The sequence below is a fragment of the Falco naumanni genome, chromosome 4 (assembly GCF_017639655.2).
Source record: "Falco naumanni isolate bFalNau1 chromosome 4, bFalNau1.pat, whole genome shotgun sequence".
Lineage (NCBI taxonomy): Eukaryota > Metazoa > Chordata > Aves > Falconiformes > Falconidae > Falco > Falco naumanni.
In genome coordinates, this window is record NC_054057.1 from 81,991,970 (window position 1) to 82,008,907 (window position 16,938).

Sequence of the window (16,938 nt, forward strand, 5' to 3'; positions counted from 1 at the left end):
TATACACGCCTCAAAGCAAAACGCTTTCAGTTCTCTGTCCTCATAACCCTGTAGAAAGCCACTCCAGAAAGCCATTCCACACACAGTGGAAGTCATTTGTTCAGAAAATCTTTACCAGCACAAATTTTCTTTTAAGCTAAAAAATGTATTCCAAAACTATTTATGAAGAGCCATCCTATAAAAACATCTTAAAGAGCATTTTTAGTAACACTGCCAAAATCCTGTGCTCCTATGCACAGCACACTACAAGAAAAAAACAAAATCCAGCAAATAATGTATTTGCTTCAATGGCACTAGAAGGCAAAGTGCCTTCTACTCCCAAAGCCACTTGCGTAAAGAATTTTTGCTTCACTTTTCTACAGATGAGATCTTTTGTAATCTAGAACTATTTGACCACTGTAATAGATGTAATGCATCCATTATAGTGACATGCTAATTAATCACTTACTCCACATTTCTGAAACCGTAACATTGTAATCTTGAAATCCTAAATGCACAGATCCAATCCATCTTATTCCAGTAGCAGGAAAATGCTGCATCAATGTACAGCATATTCACAACTGGCACTTAACATTCAGGTATCAGATCAATATAATCTTAAAAAGCAACTTACAAGAAGTATTTTGCTTCTATGCGAAAGAAAGGTTTAACTTTCTTTCGGTTCTAAGAATTGTAGCCACCAGCAGGTGGTGTTTCTGGAAATGTCAAGTAGTTTTTTCCCCCCTACAGATGAAATGCAAAACTCCACCTGCAGTACTGGTGGGTTTATGCAAGACCAAAGCTCCACATTCTCTGCAAAATAAGCTTATTTTATCCATGTGATTTTGAACTGAGCAATTCTAAGAAGTGTGAGGATGACCATGTATACCTGAAAATTTAAATTCAAACAGGCAAAGGGGGATCGACTTGAAGGTAGGAAAACTGAAATTTGTATTGTCAGCTTAGCAAATGACCCTTCTCTGCTGCTAGGTTTCTCCCAATCAAATCCTCTCTTCAGATTGTTCAGAGGCTTTTAAAAAATACCATGCATAACTAATTATTGCTTTATATTAAAGTAAAATATGTTTACTTACAATTTACAAATAAATCTCTTAATTTTTGATCAGCTGAGCTGTAGGTTTGAATGGACTGTGTAACTTGAAAAAATGCTAAAGGCAGAAAGGAGGGTGAAATAAACATTAGGCAAAATGAAACTGACAAATATGAGAGAAAAGATGCTTGTCTAGTTCTAGTCAAAAAGAAACCAGCAGAAACAGGGTTAATTCTAGCCTTATAAGGCTGTTCAGCAGCACTTCAACTGCACACAAATTAGAACAACCCTGGGAATCTATAAAGCTTGTTTTATTGCCAAGGACATGCAGCAAGATCTGCATTTTGCTGTCGTAAACTATCCTTTATTTAAGATGTTTTAAAACCGAATAGACATTATATGATTATTTTTTTTACTGATGAATCGTCAACAGGTGGCATTCACTGCAGCTTTGCACACCTAAATACAAGTTTTTACTGACAGAACAGTCGAAGTTGACACATCCATTAAGCACGTATCGGAGCAAGAGCCAGCCTTCTGTTGTCTGGAGGAAAATCAGCTCTGAAGAAATGGAATTAAGGTAAAATAAAGTGTTTCACAGTACATGGTTACCTGTTATGCTTGTAACTGCTTAGCTTTTGGTAGCCTTTCAAATGTGGTTAAAATCTGACCACGGACTGACTGTTTAAAATCAGTTGCTTAGACTGTTATCTGTTATTGTATTCAAAGCAGTTTTACCACTATATTAAAAAATAAAAAGATGTTACATAAAACACTTAATGTCTGACTTCCATAGCTGCTTGAACCAAACACTGAACCTTCTTCAAATGTGTCATTTCATATTAATATTTTAGCATAAAGATTTACATAACGAAAATTATTCAAACCATGGCAACAGCTACTGTGTACTTATGCCTGTTTCATTAAGGAATAAGAGCTTTGGAACCATTATTTTTAAGTATCTGCTAGCTACTTCTGGTAACCTGGACACATTTAAGCACACGCAGAGCTGTATTTCTGACTGGAAATACTCTTAACACTCCTACTCCATTAGTGGTCTGCTCCTCTTTCTCCCCCAGACCATACACCAGCATGATTTAATTCATTAAAACGTGGAAACATGCATGAATTTTACTAGTAAACAATTAAACTTTTAAAAACATGTTTTAGTGCAATTAAAATCAAGGTTTTGGTAGCAAGATGAAGATTAAAGCAATTCAAAATTTTTAAAATTTAACACAAAATAATTTTCTTGCTTTTTTGTTTTGGGTGTCTTCTACCTAGGCATTTTTTTCTTTTAAATAAACTTCCCAGCAATGCTTCACATCCATAGCATTCAACATTTTTAAGTAAACAAATCAGATAACTGGTATTTTCCATTCCTATCCGGAAGTCAGTGCAGCATAATTAATCACAAAGAAAAGCAAATTGAGTATAATACTGTTGGTGTAAATCAATATGCTGCTTCTATTACTTTCATTTCTAAAACTTGCGTTTTCACTGAAAGCAGGAGGAACTAACTGCTTTTCATCTCCATTGCCCTCAGCCACAGACTCTCTACTTAACAGCCTTACAAGCTGATGATGAAACAAATATATATATATGTAAAAAGTTTTTCTTTAGTAGGCTAAGGTCACTCATCTGATTTTCTATATTTCTGCATTTTCCAATACTGAATCCCTGAAGGGTATACAGAATTTTAACAGATCTGCCTTCACAATATATTATCATCTAGAACAAATTTAAATTCTTTTAACAGAACCTTTGTATATATAGTCAAACATGATGTTTCCTGCAACCTCAGCTATGTAAGTTGTTAGCAGAAGCATATGGTACATGGTACAAAGCCGGCATATGAGATTAATTGTTTTCCATTTGCAAATTGCAGGTCCAAGGATGTTCTTTGATTATTAAAAGAAAACAAATGGAGCTAAAATTCTACCACCTTCCAACCTGCATGAAGAAACACTGTTGATGAAAAGCTTTTATTAAAGAGATCCAAGTACCATAATGCTAAAAAGATTCCTACATGATCTTAAGGCATACAGGAACTGCAAATTTTCTCATTTGCAATGTATATAGTGTCCTGTAAAAAAAATTAAGAAATTTACTATTTGCACTGTTATATTTCAGTCAATTTTAAGACTAATTAATTTGACTTCTAGAGAGTTTTAATTCCTATACAAAAGTGTACATCTTTTTCCACTTCAATCAAAATGTTTACTATGAACTTAGTTGAAAACAACCCAAAATCTGATTGTTTTGGCATTACCACCAAACTGTGAGTACCAATATCTTTTCTGCAGATATTTTAACCATGGAAATTTATTCTGCCTCAATATCACCTGTTTTATGTAACAGCACAACTTTTAACCTAAATGGATCACATTTGTGTAATGAAAGCATAACTTCTCAATTAGCTGATAAATCAGAACACCAACAATATGTTATTGGTCTTTTCTTATCATGTCTTTACACCATATTTCTTTTTCCTATTGGTTTTGTAGGAAACATTCTGATACTGGTTGTCAACATAAGCTTTCGTGAAAAAATGACTATTCCAGACCTTTACTTCATAAATCTTGCAGTAGCTGATCTCATTTTGGTTGCCGATTCTCTCATTGAGGTTTTTAATCTTGATGAAAAGTATTATGATATCACTATTATTTGTACCTTCATGTCTTTATTCCTTCAGATCAACATGTATAGCAGCATTTTCTTTCTGACATGGATGAGTTTTGACAGATACATAGCACTGGCAAAAGTAATGAGGTCCAACATATTTCGTACTATGCAACATGCTAGATTAAGCTGTGGTCTCATATGGATGGCGTCTATTTCTGCAGCACTAGTTCCATTTACAGCTGTGCATTTACAACACACCGGAGAGGTCTATTTTTGTTTTGCAGATGTAAAAGAAATCCAGTGGCTAGAAATAACCTTGGGGTTTATTATCCCCTTTGTGATAATTGGTCTTTGTTACTCATTAATTGTTCGAGTTCTTATAAAAGCACACAAGCATAGGAGTCTTCGTCTGCGGCGACAAAAGGCTCTTCGAATGATTTTTGTTGTTGTCTTGGTTTTCTTTATCTGCTGGCTACCTGAAAATGTCTTCATTAGTGTTCAACTTCTTCAAAAGAAAAGTGAGTCTGTCTCTTCAAGCAGCCCATCCTTCAGACACGATTATCCTTTAACAGGACATATTGTGAACCTAGCAGCTTTTTCTAATAGCTGTTTGAACCCCTTAATTTACAGTTTTTTAGGGGAAACTTTCCGAGACAAACTGCGACTGTATATTGAACAGAAAACAAAAATGTCAACATTACATCGCTTTTGTCAGGCTGCCTTAACATCTGTTATTCCTGACAGTAATGAGCAATCAGAAGTCTGATTTAGTAGTGGTTGTATAAAGCATACAATTGTGGAATTGTGCAAATAGTGAACAAATACTTGCTACTAACAGAAAAAAGTGTTCGTGTACATATATGTATTGTATTGCTCTACTGGGTATTGAAGGATTATATTCAAAATGTTTTTATGACAAGACTTTAATGTAGAAGAATGTTTTAGTCAGATTTGTATTTAATTATGAACAGGATTATTAAAAGCTGAGCACTGAAGGAGCTTTATTCTGTATTATACATTTACAAATGACAATATAGAAGAAAATTTTATCAAGTTAGGAAGACTCTAGATGTAACCCGATTTTCAGAGATGCTACTTTGCTGGTGTATATAAGATATTTCCACTGAAATAACATAGCTGCCATAACAGTGGGGGGAAATCATTACCACTTATTGATGTGGAGATGCAGAAAACCTTGATTTTTTTATCCAAATATGTTAAGATAAATCACTTTGCTTAGAACTACATAGTACTATCATCACTGTATTCTAGCATGTCTTCCACATTTAACCTTTTTTAATCTTAATATAATCTAACAGTGGTGAGTTTTCGTCTCATAAATGTAATCTGTTTACATCAGTACTTGATCGAAACTGAAATAATTTGTAACTATATTGCTCATCTCAAAGAACTTCACAGAAGCAAAATGTAATGCTTCATTCTGTCTTTTTAAAATTGTCCAAGACAATCTTTCCCAGGACAGGCATAATCAGGCCTTTTGTAAAAAAGTGCACATATATGTACATTCATATCTGCCTTCAGTTTTAAATGCAAGTTACACAAGATCTCTTTACATTTAGCAGGCCTATTTTGACTGCCAGAACAAAATGCTGTGGCTTTAAAGAGAGAGTCCCATACTGCAATAGAGTATAAAAATTGCTTATGAAAATGACAGAAGCCTCAGTTTTTAGAAAGGAAGAACTTATGTAATGGGAAGTGTTACTAGCTATTACCAGACCTTCGCTTTGTGCACCACCCATCCCCACCTCCAGAAACCACTGGTCTTTCTAGATTTTAACATGCACATTGGTTGCTTTGTTCATTTGAAGATTAATTATGCTAAGAAAACAAATGTTAGCACCACTTACTTGAAAACAATAGTTTTTAATTTCCACTCGAAAATAATTGGGTTTTAAATCTAATTGACATTTAGCACAGGTTACTGCTGAACTTGTTCAGAGAAAGCTATAATGGTCCTGGAGATCAGTGTGCAAGATCATTAAAACATAACTTGCTGCATCTCTGAAGTGAACAAATTCATTCCACCTCTGTGCTCATTGACTTAAGCACCAGAACTCTGCAGAATAAGATGCTTAGTCCTGTTTTCAAATGTCATATATGAATTAATTAGCACACAAGCAGATTTTAAAGTATCTTTACACATAGACACTTAAAACAATTACTAAAGTTACTAAGCAATAAAGAAAACAGCAAAAACAATGATTCCACTCATTTCTCATGAAATATTTAGAGTTTCCTAGTGGAAGCTTTGGCCACAAAAGACTTGACCTATAAACAGAAAGGCCACAAGATGATGGCTGAATTTGAAATAGATAGCTAGATATTCTTGCAACCGAAACAGGAACTGCAGAGTGTAGTTTCCAGCAACTGCTGGTTATTTGCAAGTGACTGCTAGTCACAGTCTAAGGAAAAATGTCATTTACGCACATCCTCCCTGTAGAACACCAAATACATCTTCTCTCAAGAAAGATGCAAGCACTGCCATGCCTTCTCTGCTTAGAAGGACTTGCTAAATGCTTTAGCAAGAAATCTCACACCATTGTGCTACATCACACAGCCCTTTTTCCTCATCATTTTCAGTTTCTGAATTAACCACAATTACTCACATCCTATTGACTGCCAATGTACATTAATCACACCTTGAAAGATGGCCATTTCAGACAACACAGAACTGAAGGAACAGATAACTCTTGGCAATACAATTCTTTGCCCAAATAAGACACATCTGAGATTACAGATATATTAGGTTTGTGTAATCTTGACACTTGCCATGAATAAATAACTTTGTTGGAGTTACACAAATACACTTTCCCAATTTTAGTAGTTGTTTATTTTGGTTTTATAGGGGTAAACTCCTTTCCCCTGCTCCTTCCTTCCAATGTACAAACCTGGGTTTTGATTGATGCCATGGTAGAACTCCTTTCATCACTACTGTAGAAAACAAATTAAGAAAGTGTCTTTGCTCAGAAGCTTATAATAATAGACAGTAAAAACCTGCTCATACATACTATGAAATAGTTTGTTTCTACATGATCATTAACAACCTGATATCACAGTCAAATCTAGGAAAGATCAGATTACTGCAGTATGAAGAAAACAGTATTTACTCAACATGAAACAACCAATTGCATGTTTAAAGCCAAATTACAAATTTAAACTACCTTATGAGTTTCCTCCTGTTAATATTGTGGTACAGGCTTATGAACTGTGCCTGAAACGACTACATTTAAACATACACTAAAAGTACTCTCCTAGGTGAAAAAAAGGCACACTGCTTCCCAAATTTTTTTCTTTAACAGTAACCATGTACAAAATTTACAGAAATGCCACACAACTTTCATGTATTTATATATACAACATGAGTTCTGCAGCCCATCATCTTGCAATAACTCGTTACCATGACTTATCCATGAACCAAAAAGACCTGTGCTTTATGTAGTTTTCTGTAAAATTAAAGACTGTGATCACAAGTAAATAAAACCTTTTCTGGAGTGTAGGGGAAAGAGGAAATAAGAGTAAGAGTTTTGATGCAACTTCTTTACTTTTCTCTCTGGTCTCTCACAAATTGTTTAATTTAAGGAAACTATTCTATATACCTTTCTAAAATGCCAGACTGACGACAACTATGAGATTTAAAAACCTCTTTATCACAGATGCTTACAATCTTTGCTATAATAGTCTATATCAAGTAATACCAGACTTTTCTTGTCTGAAGACAAAAAGCACACAGAAGAAATAAAAACAAAAATTTAAAAAACACACATATAGAATCCCTGAAACTGTTAACTACTTTTGAAAATAATACCTTAACACAAAAGTATCTTGGAGATAGGGTACTATAGAACGTCTAGAAACAGCAAAAACTAGCACCAGTCTGAACCCGATAAAACTGAAAGCAACCGTCTTCCCTCAGCTGTGTAAAAAGATATGAGAAAAATAGTTATTCAAGACCACTTTAACATGTTAAAGAGATGCTGTGACATTGCATCCTTTTAACAGTTTTGCGAGGTACACTAAACACCAAATATGCAGGCACAACACATCCACATCTACAAAGAGCAAAGTCAGTCACTCTAAAGATAAAGCTTGATTCATTTATGAAAAGCATTACGTGATCTGAGGGCATGTGACAGGGAATTTGAATCAATGACTCAGGCGATCACAGATTCTGTGCAATACTTCGACATAATGCGAGCAAGATGCAAAAGTCATCCCTCCCTTCCTGTTTTGGTTCCACAGAGAATCAGAACATTACCATTCAGAATAATCAATCTATAAATCCCAAAAGACAACATATGCTATAAAATAAATCTTTAAAAAAAGCAAAAATAAGAATTCTTAAAACATAGTTTTCTTCAATATTGTTTCTATCAAATGAAAAAGATAGAGATTCATCTTATATTCCCCGATGTAATCAGGCATTTATGTTATTAATTGAAAATGGCTTATCTGGCATTAAAAAAATTCGTTCTACTAAACCTGCAAATAGGCAAGCTTTAAGGAAAAAAAATGAGCACAAAGTTTTAACAAGAAAATGCTTTTAGAATTTCAGACTAAGTAGCTAAACAAAATTCACTGACTATACAATGCAGGGTCTAATCTTTTTTCCACCCATCAAGTTATATTAGAAGCTAACTGATTTTTTTTTTCCCCAATGTTAGGATTTCACTGTATTCTCTCAGCTGTTTATTAAGACTACAAAAGCGAAAAGGTTGTCTGGACCACTTAAAATGGTTAGGATTGTCACATAAAAAATGTGTTAGAAAGTGGTTTACCATAAGTAAAAGCATGCCAAGTTCAACCCTGATTATAATTTAATTCCATTTGAACATGTTTCTGCATAAGCAGGAAAAACAAGTGAGTGTATGAAGAAGGCAGGTTTGAATTTTAATAGCTATTTATGAAGGTGAACCAATGAATTAATTTGATTTTGATTGAAAACAATGAAGATAAGGGTTTGATTTTAATCTAAGGGACAGTATCCTTCCTTTTCACCCCAAGAGTCTTACCTTCCCCATTCAGGCCATCAAATATTTAAAACTTTCATCACAGAAGAGCACAGGGCCAAATTCATTGTTTAATTCAATTGATTGAATTCTATCTTTGCAACAGAAGTTCACGCTTACATTACCATTTACATCTACAGCAGCCTAGCGGTACATAGTTAAACCGAGCCATTCCTCATCCAGCAACTGTTTACGTTAAGAAAATATTATTTTTACATTCTGCTTAATAAATAATTTATTTATAATCACAAATAAACCATTTCCACCACTTTAATCTTTTTTTATGTTAAATTTGCAACAACAGAAGATAGGGAACAAGTCATTTTTAAGACATGCATAGAGATCATCTTTTCTGTACATTCTTAAGCTCTGCTGTCAGCGGGGTATATTGTGGTACATGCCCTGTGCAAAGCTTTAAAGAGACACTAGATTTGAAAGTCTGAACACTCTCCATTCTTATTTATAATTTAGGAGTCCTTTCTCCAGCAGTATTGTCCAAACTATTCCATATTGACATATGATACATCAAACTTTTAGCCCTTGGCTTTTGGCTTCCTTTTAGGCTTCCATTCCATCACATGGCAGTATGACACAGCCAGAAACTAAGAATAAGCAGTTGCACACTGAGCCAACCATCCAAGTTGACAAACGAGCAATGCCTTCTCAGAACTTCAGACAGTGCAAGCTCAGTTCATTACTTTCAACTCAGTCTCTAATGTAAAATAACTGAAGTAGCACATATGTCCAATGAATTACACTACAAAAATCTAAAGATGCGTATCTGAGTCTCACAAAACAACCTGTGTGTTCAGAATGGCTTAAGTTGTTCAATCCCAGTGATAAAACCATATTCAAATTTCCAACCTGTTTTCTCAAATTGTTTGAACAGTCTACTACAAGTATATACAGAAGTTTAAGTTCTAAATTAACAGCCTACTGAACCGTTCATTACCAAAAAGTAAAATCTAACTTTTTAAACATACCTACTCTAAATAAATATCTAATGCAACAGAATAAGCTTTTCCAAAGCAGCAACTTTGCTTGCAAATCCCAACTCACTTGACCCACAAGCAAAATCACTGAAAAGGTTTAAAACCTTTGCAAATTGTGTGGAATGTGTTTTCTGGAAGAATATTAGGAAAACTGTGGGGGAAAAAAAGACATACTAGAGCAACAGGAAAATTATTGGAATATTGTTAAATTATCCTTAGAAATTGGAGTTAAAGCTATTTTTACAGAAAGCTCAGTGGTAGAACTGCTTAATAGTGATGGAGAGAGATTTGTTTTCTGCCTCAGCAGCACAAACATTTCCTTTCCTGGGCATCCTCTCAATAGAAACAGTAATAAAGCGGCAAATAAGATTTTCTTCCTTTTAAGTCTCTCTCCATTCCGAACTACAAAAGACAAACAGCCTCTACCTGCCTATAGAAACCTATTGACTCTTGTGTTCCAATACTTAGTTCATGAGTGAAGTGCACATAGCAAATTGAGAGAGAAAGCAACCTAATTTATAAACTGGCTTGGTTCTCAAATACAAAAAAAGAATTACTTCTGATATTGAAAGCTTAATACTTTTGGAACAGTGATAAACATGATGTTCCTTTCTTACTTTAATGTAAAGATGCCTGATGATGAAGCGTTACGTGCTCAGAAGCACAGACTTGCTGGCAGAGGTGCTGCTAAAGTTGACATCAGATCACACAGAACCTAACTGCATGCTCAGCCCAGAACAAGGGGTCTACTAGGATACATGGAAAACCGTCCCTGTCCCCACTATATCTGTGCTCTTCTTGATTCTTGCTAATACTGAGTGAGACCTCTTGGGTCTTTGCCAGAAGATTTTATTCCAAGAACTGTAGAATCAGGACCATCAACCACTCCTATTCTGAGCCCAAACTAGACCATGACTTAATCTGGACAAATCTTTGTAAAGAAGACACCATGTTTTAAATGAAGCATGGTAAACTTTTACCATGAAAACAAACAATTAAAAAATCCATAAGTTTATTAAAAATGCCTCTAGAAAATCACTGACCTACAGACTTGCATGTAAGAATAGCCATGAAAGATGGGACTTTCATAATAAAATAGGAAAAACTTCTCTATTCCAAAAGTAACTAGAAAAAAAAGACCCAACCAATGAGGTACATGAAGGCTCCAAAGTCCACTCCAAGGCCACAGAAAGGCCATGCCCAATTTCAGTGAGCTCTGTACTACCCTTCAGTGGAACAGTTCTGAAACCACCTTGTTGTTTTACAAGTGGGTAAATATGAATAACTCACATTTATGAGTCAGTACAAAGCATAAAGGTAGGCTAGAATGACAGTTATTAAAAGTATGTATTTTCCCCACATAAGGTTTGATATTCTCTTTCATGTAACCGTTCTGCTCCTTTTTAAGTGATGCAGCTCCAAGTCTTTGGTACATTCTCTGAACAATTTTGACATGTTTCAAACTAAGATGGTAGCAGCAAAGCTTTGTCTTCTCTTGTGTGTGTGTGTATATACATATGCTGTTTGCAAAAGCCTAGTTTACAGATTATTAAGATAATGCTGAGAAATTCAATAAAACATTGCTTGATGATCTTCTGTTTGTGCGATTCAGTTAGGTAAACACATTCAAAGACTGTTTGGTTCTTTAAGCAACAGGTTCCCCTGTCAAATACCGTCATGTTTGTGCCCTCATTATTTCTGGCAGATTCTAGAAGTCAAAAGATTAATTTTCTGTTCTAATTACCTGTTGGATATAACAGACAAGTACTTTCCAAGTATTTACTAATCTCTGTGGCTTTGATCTAATACCCAAGAGCCATTCTATCTATGCTGTAATTTATTAACATACATAAATATACACTAATCTTTCATGCATTTCGCAATATTGCATCTAAACACAAAAGGTATTTTGGAGGAGGAAACTTCTGGTGAAATAATTCTAGTTTCTCATTCATACTGTGGAAGCAGCCACCATGCCCCTATTATCCGCTCCAAAGCGTGGCGGGTTTTTTATGTTTTTAATCTATTCCATCAACACACAATAATTTGTATTTTATAAAAATCCTTATACCAGACTCCCACGTTGTTTAAAAAAGCAGTAGCATTCTGTCAAGGACAGGGAAAACTGCTGCTTTTTAGAATAAACATATTTTAAATATCCAAATCTGTGCTGGTTTAGGTTTTTTGAACACATTAACATTAACAAAATAGTACCAAGAGCAATAAACAGGAAGTAACAAATCCACAAGAATCAGGCTTGCATTAATATGTTATATTATACAGACTTCCAAGTTCCTAGCCCTGTCAAGAACAATTGCCTTTGAATGCCTATTTCTTTACTCTTCATCCTATATCAAAATGTAGCAAACATTTATCCTTTCAAGCTTACAACTTAACTCCTTGCCAAGTGGAATGTGTTTTGTGAATTGAAACATCTAACAGGAGGTGGTTTTTTTAACTGAAGTTAAACATATTTTGACATTTTGTGCCAATTTTTCTATATTCAGCAGTTTGGGCCTTTTCCAGCAATTTTCATTTATGATGCCTCCCTCTATAATGACTTAGAGGTCATCAACACTGAACCAGAAAAGAATCATAAATGACAAAGGGCAGAAAACTGAACAAAGGGTTCTGACTGGACTGGAGCTGAGTGACAAGTAGTGAAGCAGACCTAGCTTCTGCTCCTCACTTCAACAACTGCTGGAAGACCATCACTCAACAGTCAGCCCACAAGTGGGAATCCTGTGCTGAATTTCAATTTTGTGAAGATATTTGCAGCTAAATCATGAAAGCAAGGATTTTTACTGGAAACCTAACAAGAACCATCAAGGAAAGTCTCATCACTAAGTAAAGAAAGGGAGTTGAGAGAAGAATCAAGTACATGCTCGAAGAAGAGAAGGAAGAGTTTCCCCTCTTAATAGCAAAGAAGGGACAGTTGTATTTCTCCACCAAACTCCCCATCACTTTAATACCCTGGCTACATTAATAAAAGTAAGGAATTAACTTTGAATGTATACAGATTAAGGTAAATACCCAGAATTAGCATGAAACTCTTGCTGGTTAATATGTAATGAAGAATGCACAATTCCTTTAAACAAAAGTAAGAAATACACCACATATTGTTTATACCAAACACAGTTGGGGACATGAGCCTTTCGCCTGGGAAAACCATCTTCAAAGTAGCAACTGTTTTCCCAGCTGTGAAGACTCTTTCCTGGGAAATCTATTCCTACCATTATAAAAATAATTTTCAAAAGAATGTAAAATTATTCAGTCTAATCTATGCATATCCATATTTCAGACACTATTTTGTACCTTCTTAGACATGTCTGTTTACAAAAGGCCTACTATTCTCTATAAACACTATATGGTATCACAATCAAGTTTACCTCTTAAAAAATAAAACTATGGTTCATTTAATAAAATAATTTAAAGCAACTCTATCAGTATTCTGATGAAAAAGTGTTAGCAGGAAACAAATATTTTGGTCCCATAAGCAGCTGTCCTCAAAGTTCGGGGAGTGGAGGGGGTGGTGTTTAGTTTTCTTTTTCCTAATTTCAGGAATACCACATAGATAAGAAAGCAGACAAACCAAGTAAGATGTCACACAGTAAAGTCATACATGCCAAATGGCTTCAAATTTTTTCCCCACTATCAGAAGGCCACCATACAGCAAGCCAAAAAGACCAATGGACCAGCAAACTTGTCTCTGTACAAGTGAAAAAATTACAAACAAAAGATTAAACTAAAATTCAACTGAAAGGTGTCCCAAAGAAAAGAGAAATAGGCCCAACATTTCAATTACAGACTGGCCAAAACCAGCAGACTAAAAAGAGCACACATATCCACACTGACATTTAACTTCACCAGTTTAAGAAATAACTATCACCACCCTTTATCACCAGAAAACTGCTAACTGCTGATGTATCGTTACATTAAGGCATGGGGGGAGACGGAGGAATGGGGGAAGATGAAAGATTATGTCATCTTCTCTTCATAATATGTACAGAACTATTTGCATGTTAGAAATACTTTTTCAATGGTAAAAAAAAAAGTACAAGACAGTGTAACCTCCTAAAGTAAGGATCCTAAATAAAAATCTTAACTTTTTGGAATTTTTTTTTCAATATTTAAGATCTTAAAACAAACAAAAAAAAATAAGCCTGGATAACACTATGCATGCAACAGAGTATTAAGCTAGTAAAGCAGAACTAAACAAATGCAGGAAGAGCTGATACATCAAAAATGTATTTTGGAAACTACTTGCATTGCAATTGAACTATCTAAAATACAGCTAATATTGGTAGACTGCTAATCAGAAGAAAATCCTGCAACATCACACTAAGTTGTAACCTCATGGCATTTTTAAGATGGGAAAATAAAAAACAAGTTATTTTGATAGTTACAAGATAAGCTTCCCATTAAATAAAAATAAATTAGTGGAACAATAAAAGATTACTGAGTTTGTTTGCAAATCATCCACAACTCATTATTTCAACAACAGGCTTTAGTATGCATTAATGGGTTGTCAAATAAATAAATACACTTTCCAAGGATGGCTTTACAGTATCTGCTTGATAGGTTTTGTGGCATGAATGTCTGGTTTGCATTCCTTAAACATTCAAATTACTACCCCATTTACCTGATTACAAGCAGATTAGAGATTGTATCAAAGTAGCAGTCCTAGCTACTCCCACCAAGCTCATGTCAAAATGTTTTATCTCCACAGCTTAAACACACTTTTATGGGGTTTTCCACACTACAAACAATTATTTTAAAGAATAATTTTTTGTGATTTGTTTTGCTGTAATACCAGCTTAATAACTCCTTATTGGTCTTTATGATAACCTCCAAAAAGCTGAACAGGAAAACCCTCTCCCTACTAAGTTTGCCATTTTCCATTTAGTAAACAGATCACTGTTTGGGCACCTGCACACTAGCCCTCTGACTAAAGAAACACCATGAGCTACTTGTTTATTTGCCATTGTTTGTACTATCTGCATGGAATCTCAAAAATTAAATTCCTTTCCCACTGATTTTGCCTTTATCGGGGGAAAATGTTGATTCCTCCTCCTCCTCCAACGATTTCCATTGCTGAAGATAACGAACATACAAGGAAACACCCGCTGACTGTATGTGCATTACCTAAAGTACCTTTCAACCATGAACAACGGGATTTGATTTATAAAGATTGACTGCCTCTTAGTCATTGTAATTTTCCTTAGCTACAATGTTTACTAGACTAAATGGGGAAGGAACAGGAAATTAATATTGTTTTCTATGGATTATGCATTTTGAGTCTTGCCTAATAGATGTTCAACTCTGGAAGAACTTCTTACTGTTATGTAGAAAGCCTGCAGCTCTGGAAACAGCACTGGAGAAACAAGATTTACCCTTAAATTACAAGGTTAAAAGATTCTGTGATACAGTAAGGTCATTCTGGGTAGAACTCAAATAGCCTTCATAAACAAAGCAACCACAACATGTTGTTCCCCATCTACAGTGTTGTAAGTGTCAGTACTGCTGTTTCAATAAGCTTTGTGGCACTAAAGCAGCTGAAATTTTAAAGGGTGAAGAAATCCATAAACAGAAGCAAGACATGGGTAACTGCAAACAAGCACTTCTAGTGCTTCTGTTATTTCAAGATGACATGTTAACAACATTGTGTTTTTTTCAGTGAACTCAAAATTAATTTGTCTCAGACCTAGCCCACCAAAAAGTTTTTATTCAAGAAGCCAGTATTTAACATCAAACCACCAGCCCAGATGGCACACTTTTCTTTACGCCTATGTTATGTGACAATTCAAAAGAATAAACTCGAACATTCAGAAGGTTTAACATACGAGTATGTTAGTTAACTACAAAATCATTAAAAAACAGGTAAAACTAATGTCCAGGCATAAAAAAAAAAAAATCAATTTTTGAAATGTGGGGTTTACTGCCTAGTAGCTAAATAAAACAGTAACATTATGAAAACATGTCAGAAAAAACACAACGCTAAGTGTAAAAACATATACCACATAGCTCCACTACAGATGTGCCGCTTAGAGCTGCATGGTTCTAAGATAATTCATGAAAACATTTATATTGGTCTTGAATTGCTCATTGCTATTTAATGTAAACAAAAGAAATTGAGTAGATGAAAATCAATAAAACATCAAGATTACTCTGAAAGGTCAAGTAGTTCCAAGGAAAAATGCTTTAGTCTTATGCTGGTAAGAAATTTTGAAATAAATTTCATGAAGGAATGATCAATGTACACTAAATCCAGTCACTTAAGACACATTTCAACTTGCCTGCCTGCAGCTCTATAAGAAAATCAATTAGAGATTTACATTTTCCACTTTGGAGACTAAAATTGCTGTACTAGAATAGAAAAAAAAAAAAAAAGTAGTAAATCACAGGAAAGTGACTTAATGAACCAGTGAAACCTCTCTCCCACCAAAAGCAACGTGTTATATAGCTATCTTTTGACTTCTTTCCATCACATATGAGACTCCTTAGGAGAAACTGGAGTCTACCCACTCTTACTTAAATGCCAAAAAAAGGTGTATTTTTTAATGCACTTTCTGCATTGAAAGTCAATCACAGCTCATCAGAATCCAGTCACCATGATTCAGGAATTTCTGTAGATCTATCAAGTTCCCAGCTTATTTTAAAGTAACAGAAATAAAGAAAGTAAGACTGCAGAATAAACTCTCAGCAGTTGCCTTTACTTTTGTTCTGAATTTCTTCTTTGGAACCATCCAGACTCACTGCAGCCTCAGTTACTCCTCATCTTCCTGTACACACATATCAATTCTACCTTGTTTTCTACATTTTCCATGCTGACAAGGTTTAATGACCAAAAGCATGTTAAAGCATAACTGTTATTGTGACTTAACCAAGTATTTCATACAAAGCTGGGAGTACACATGCAAAGTAACAATCAAACTGGTAAACAGCTTATTTTCACTAACTATTTCTGAAGTAAAATTGTCTGCCTACTATTTTTCATTCTCAACAGCCGTTTCAAATGAATGTGGTCTACTAACTTAAGCTTTCCTACTATCAACAGTTTTAGTTTATAAAGCTGATGCCAAAAAAATGTCTTGTCATAGACCTTATATGGTATTCCCTAAAACTCACATTACATAGATGTTGAAGCACCCACTGACACCAACTTTTATAATTCTAAGAACTGTTGTGCCTAGTGGTGTTCCCCAATAGTATTAAGGATTATTCTTTCCATTTAATACTTGCTCTCTCTTTCACAGTCCTACAG

General features: G+C 34.7%; 1 protein-coding gene across 1 annotated transcript; it reads left to right on the forward strand.

Moving 5' to 3' along the window:
* Positions 1-453: 453 nt before the first annotated feature.
* On the forward strand, positions 454-4,784 carry GPER1 (G protein-coupled estrogen receptor 1). The gene is made up of 2 exons (XM_040589947.1): positions 454-1,610; positions 2,919-4,784. The coding sequence occupies exon 2, from the start codon at positions 3,348-3,350 to the stop codon at positions 4,419-4,421; it is 1,074 nt and encodes a 357-aa protein (XP_040445881.1). The 5' UTR covers positions 454-1,610; positions 2,919-3,347; the 3' UTR covers positions 4,422-4,784.
* Positions 4,785-16,938: the final 12,154 nt, after the last annotated feature.

Coding starts and splice junctions, on each gene's coding strand:
- GPER1 (XM_040589947.1), top strand. CDS start 3,348: ATGGAAATTTATTCTGCCTCAATATCACCTGTTTTATGTAACAGCACA.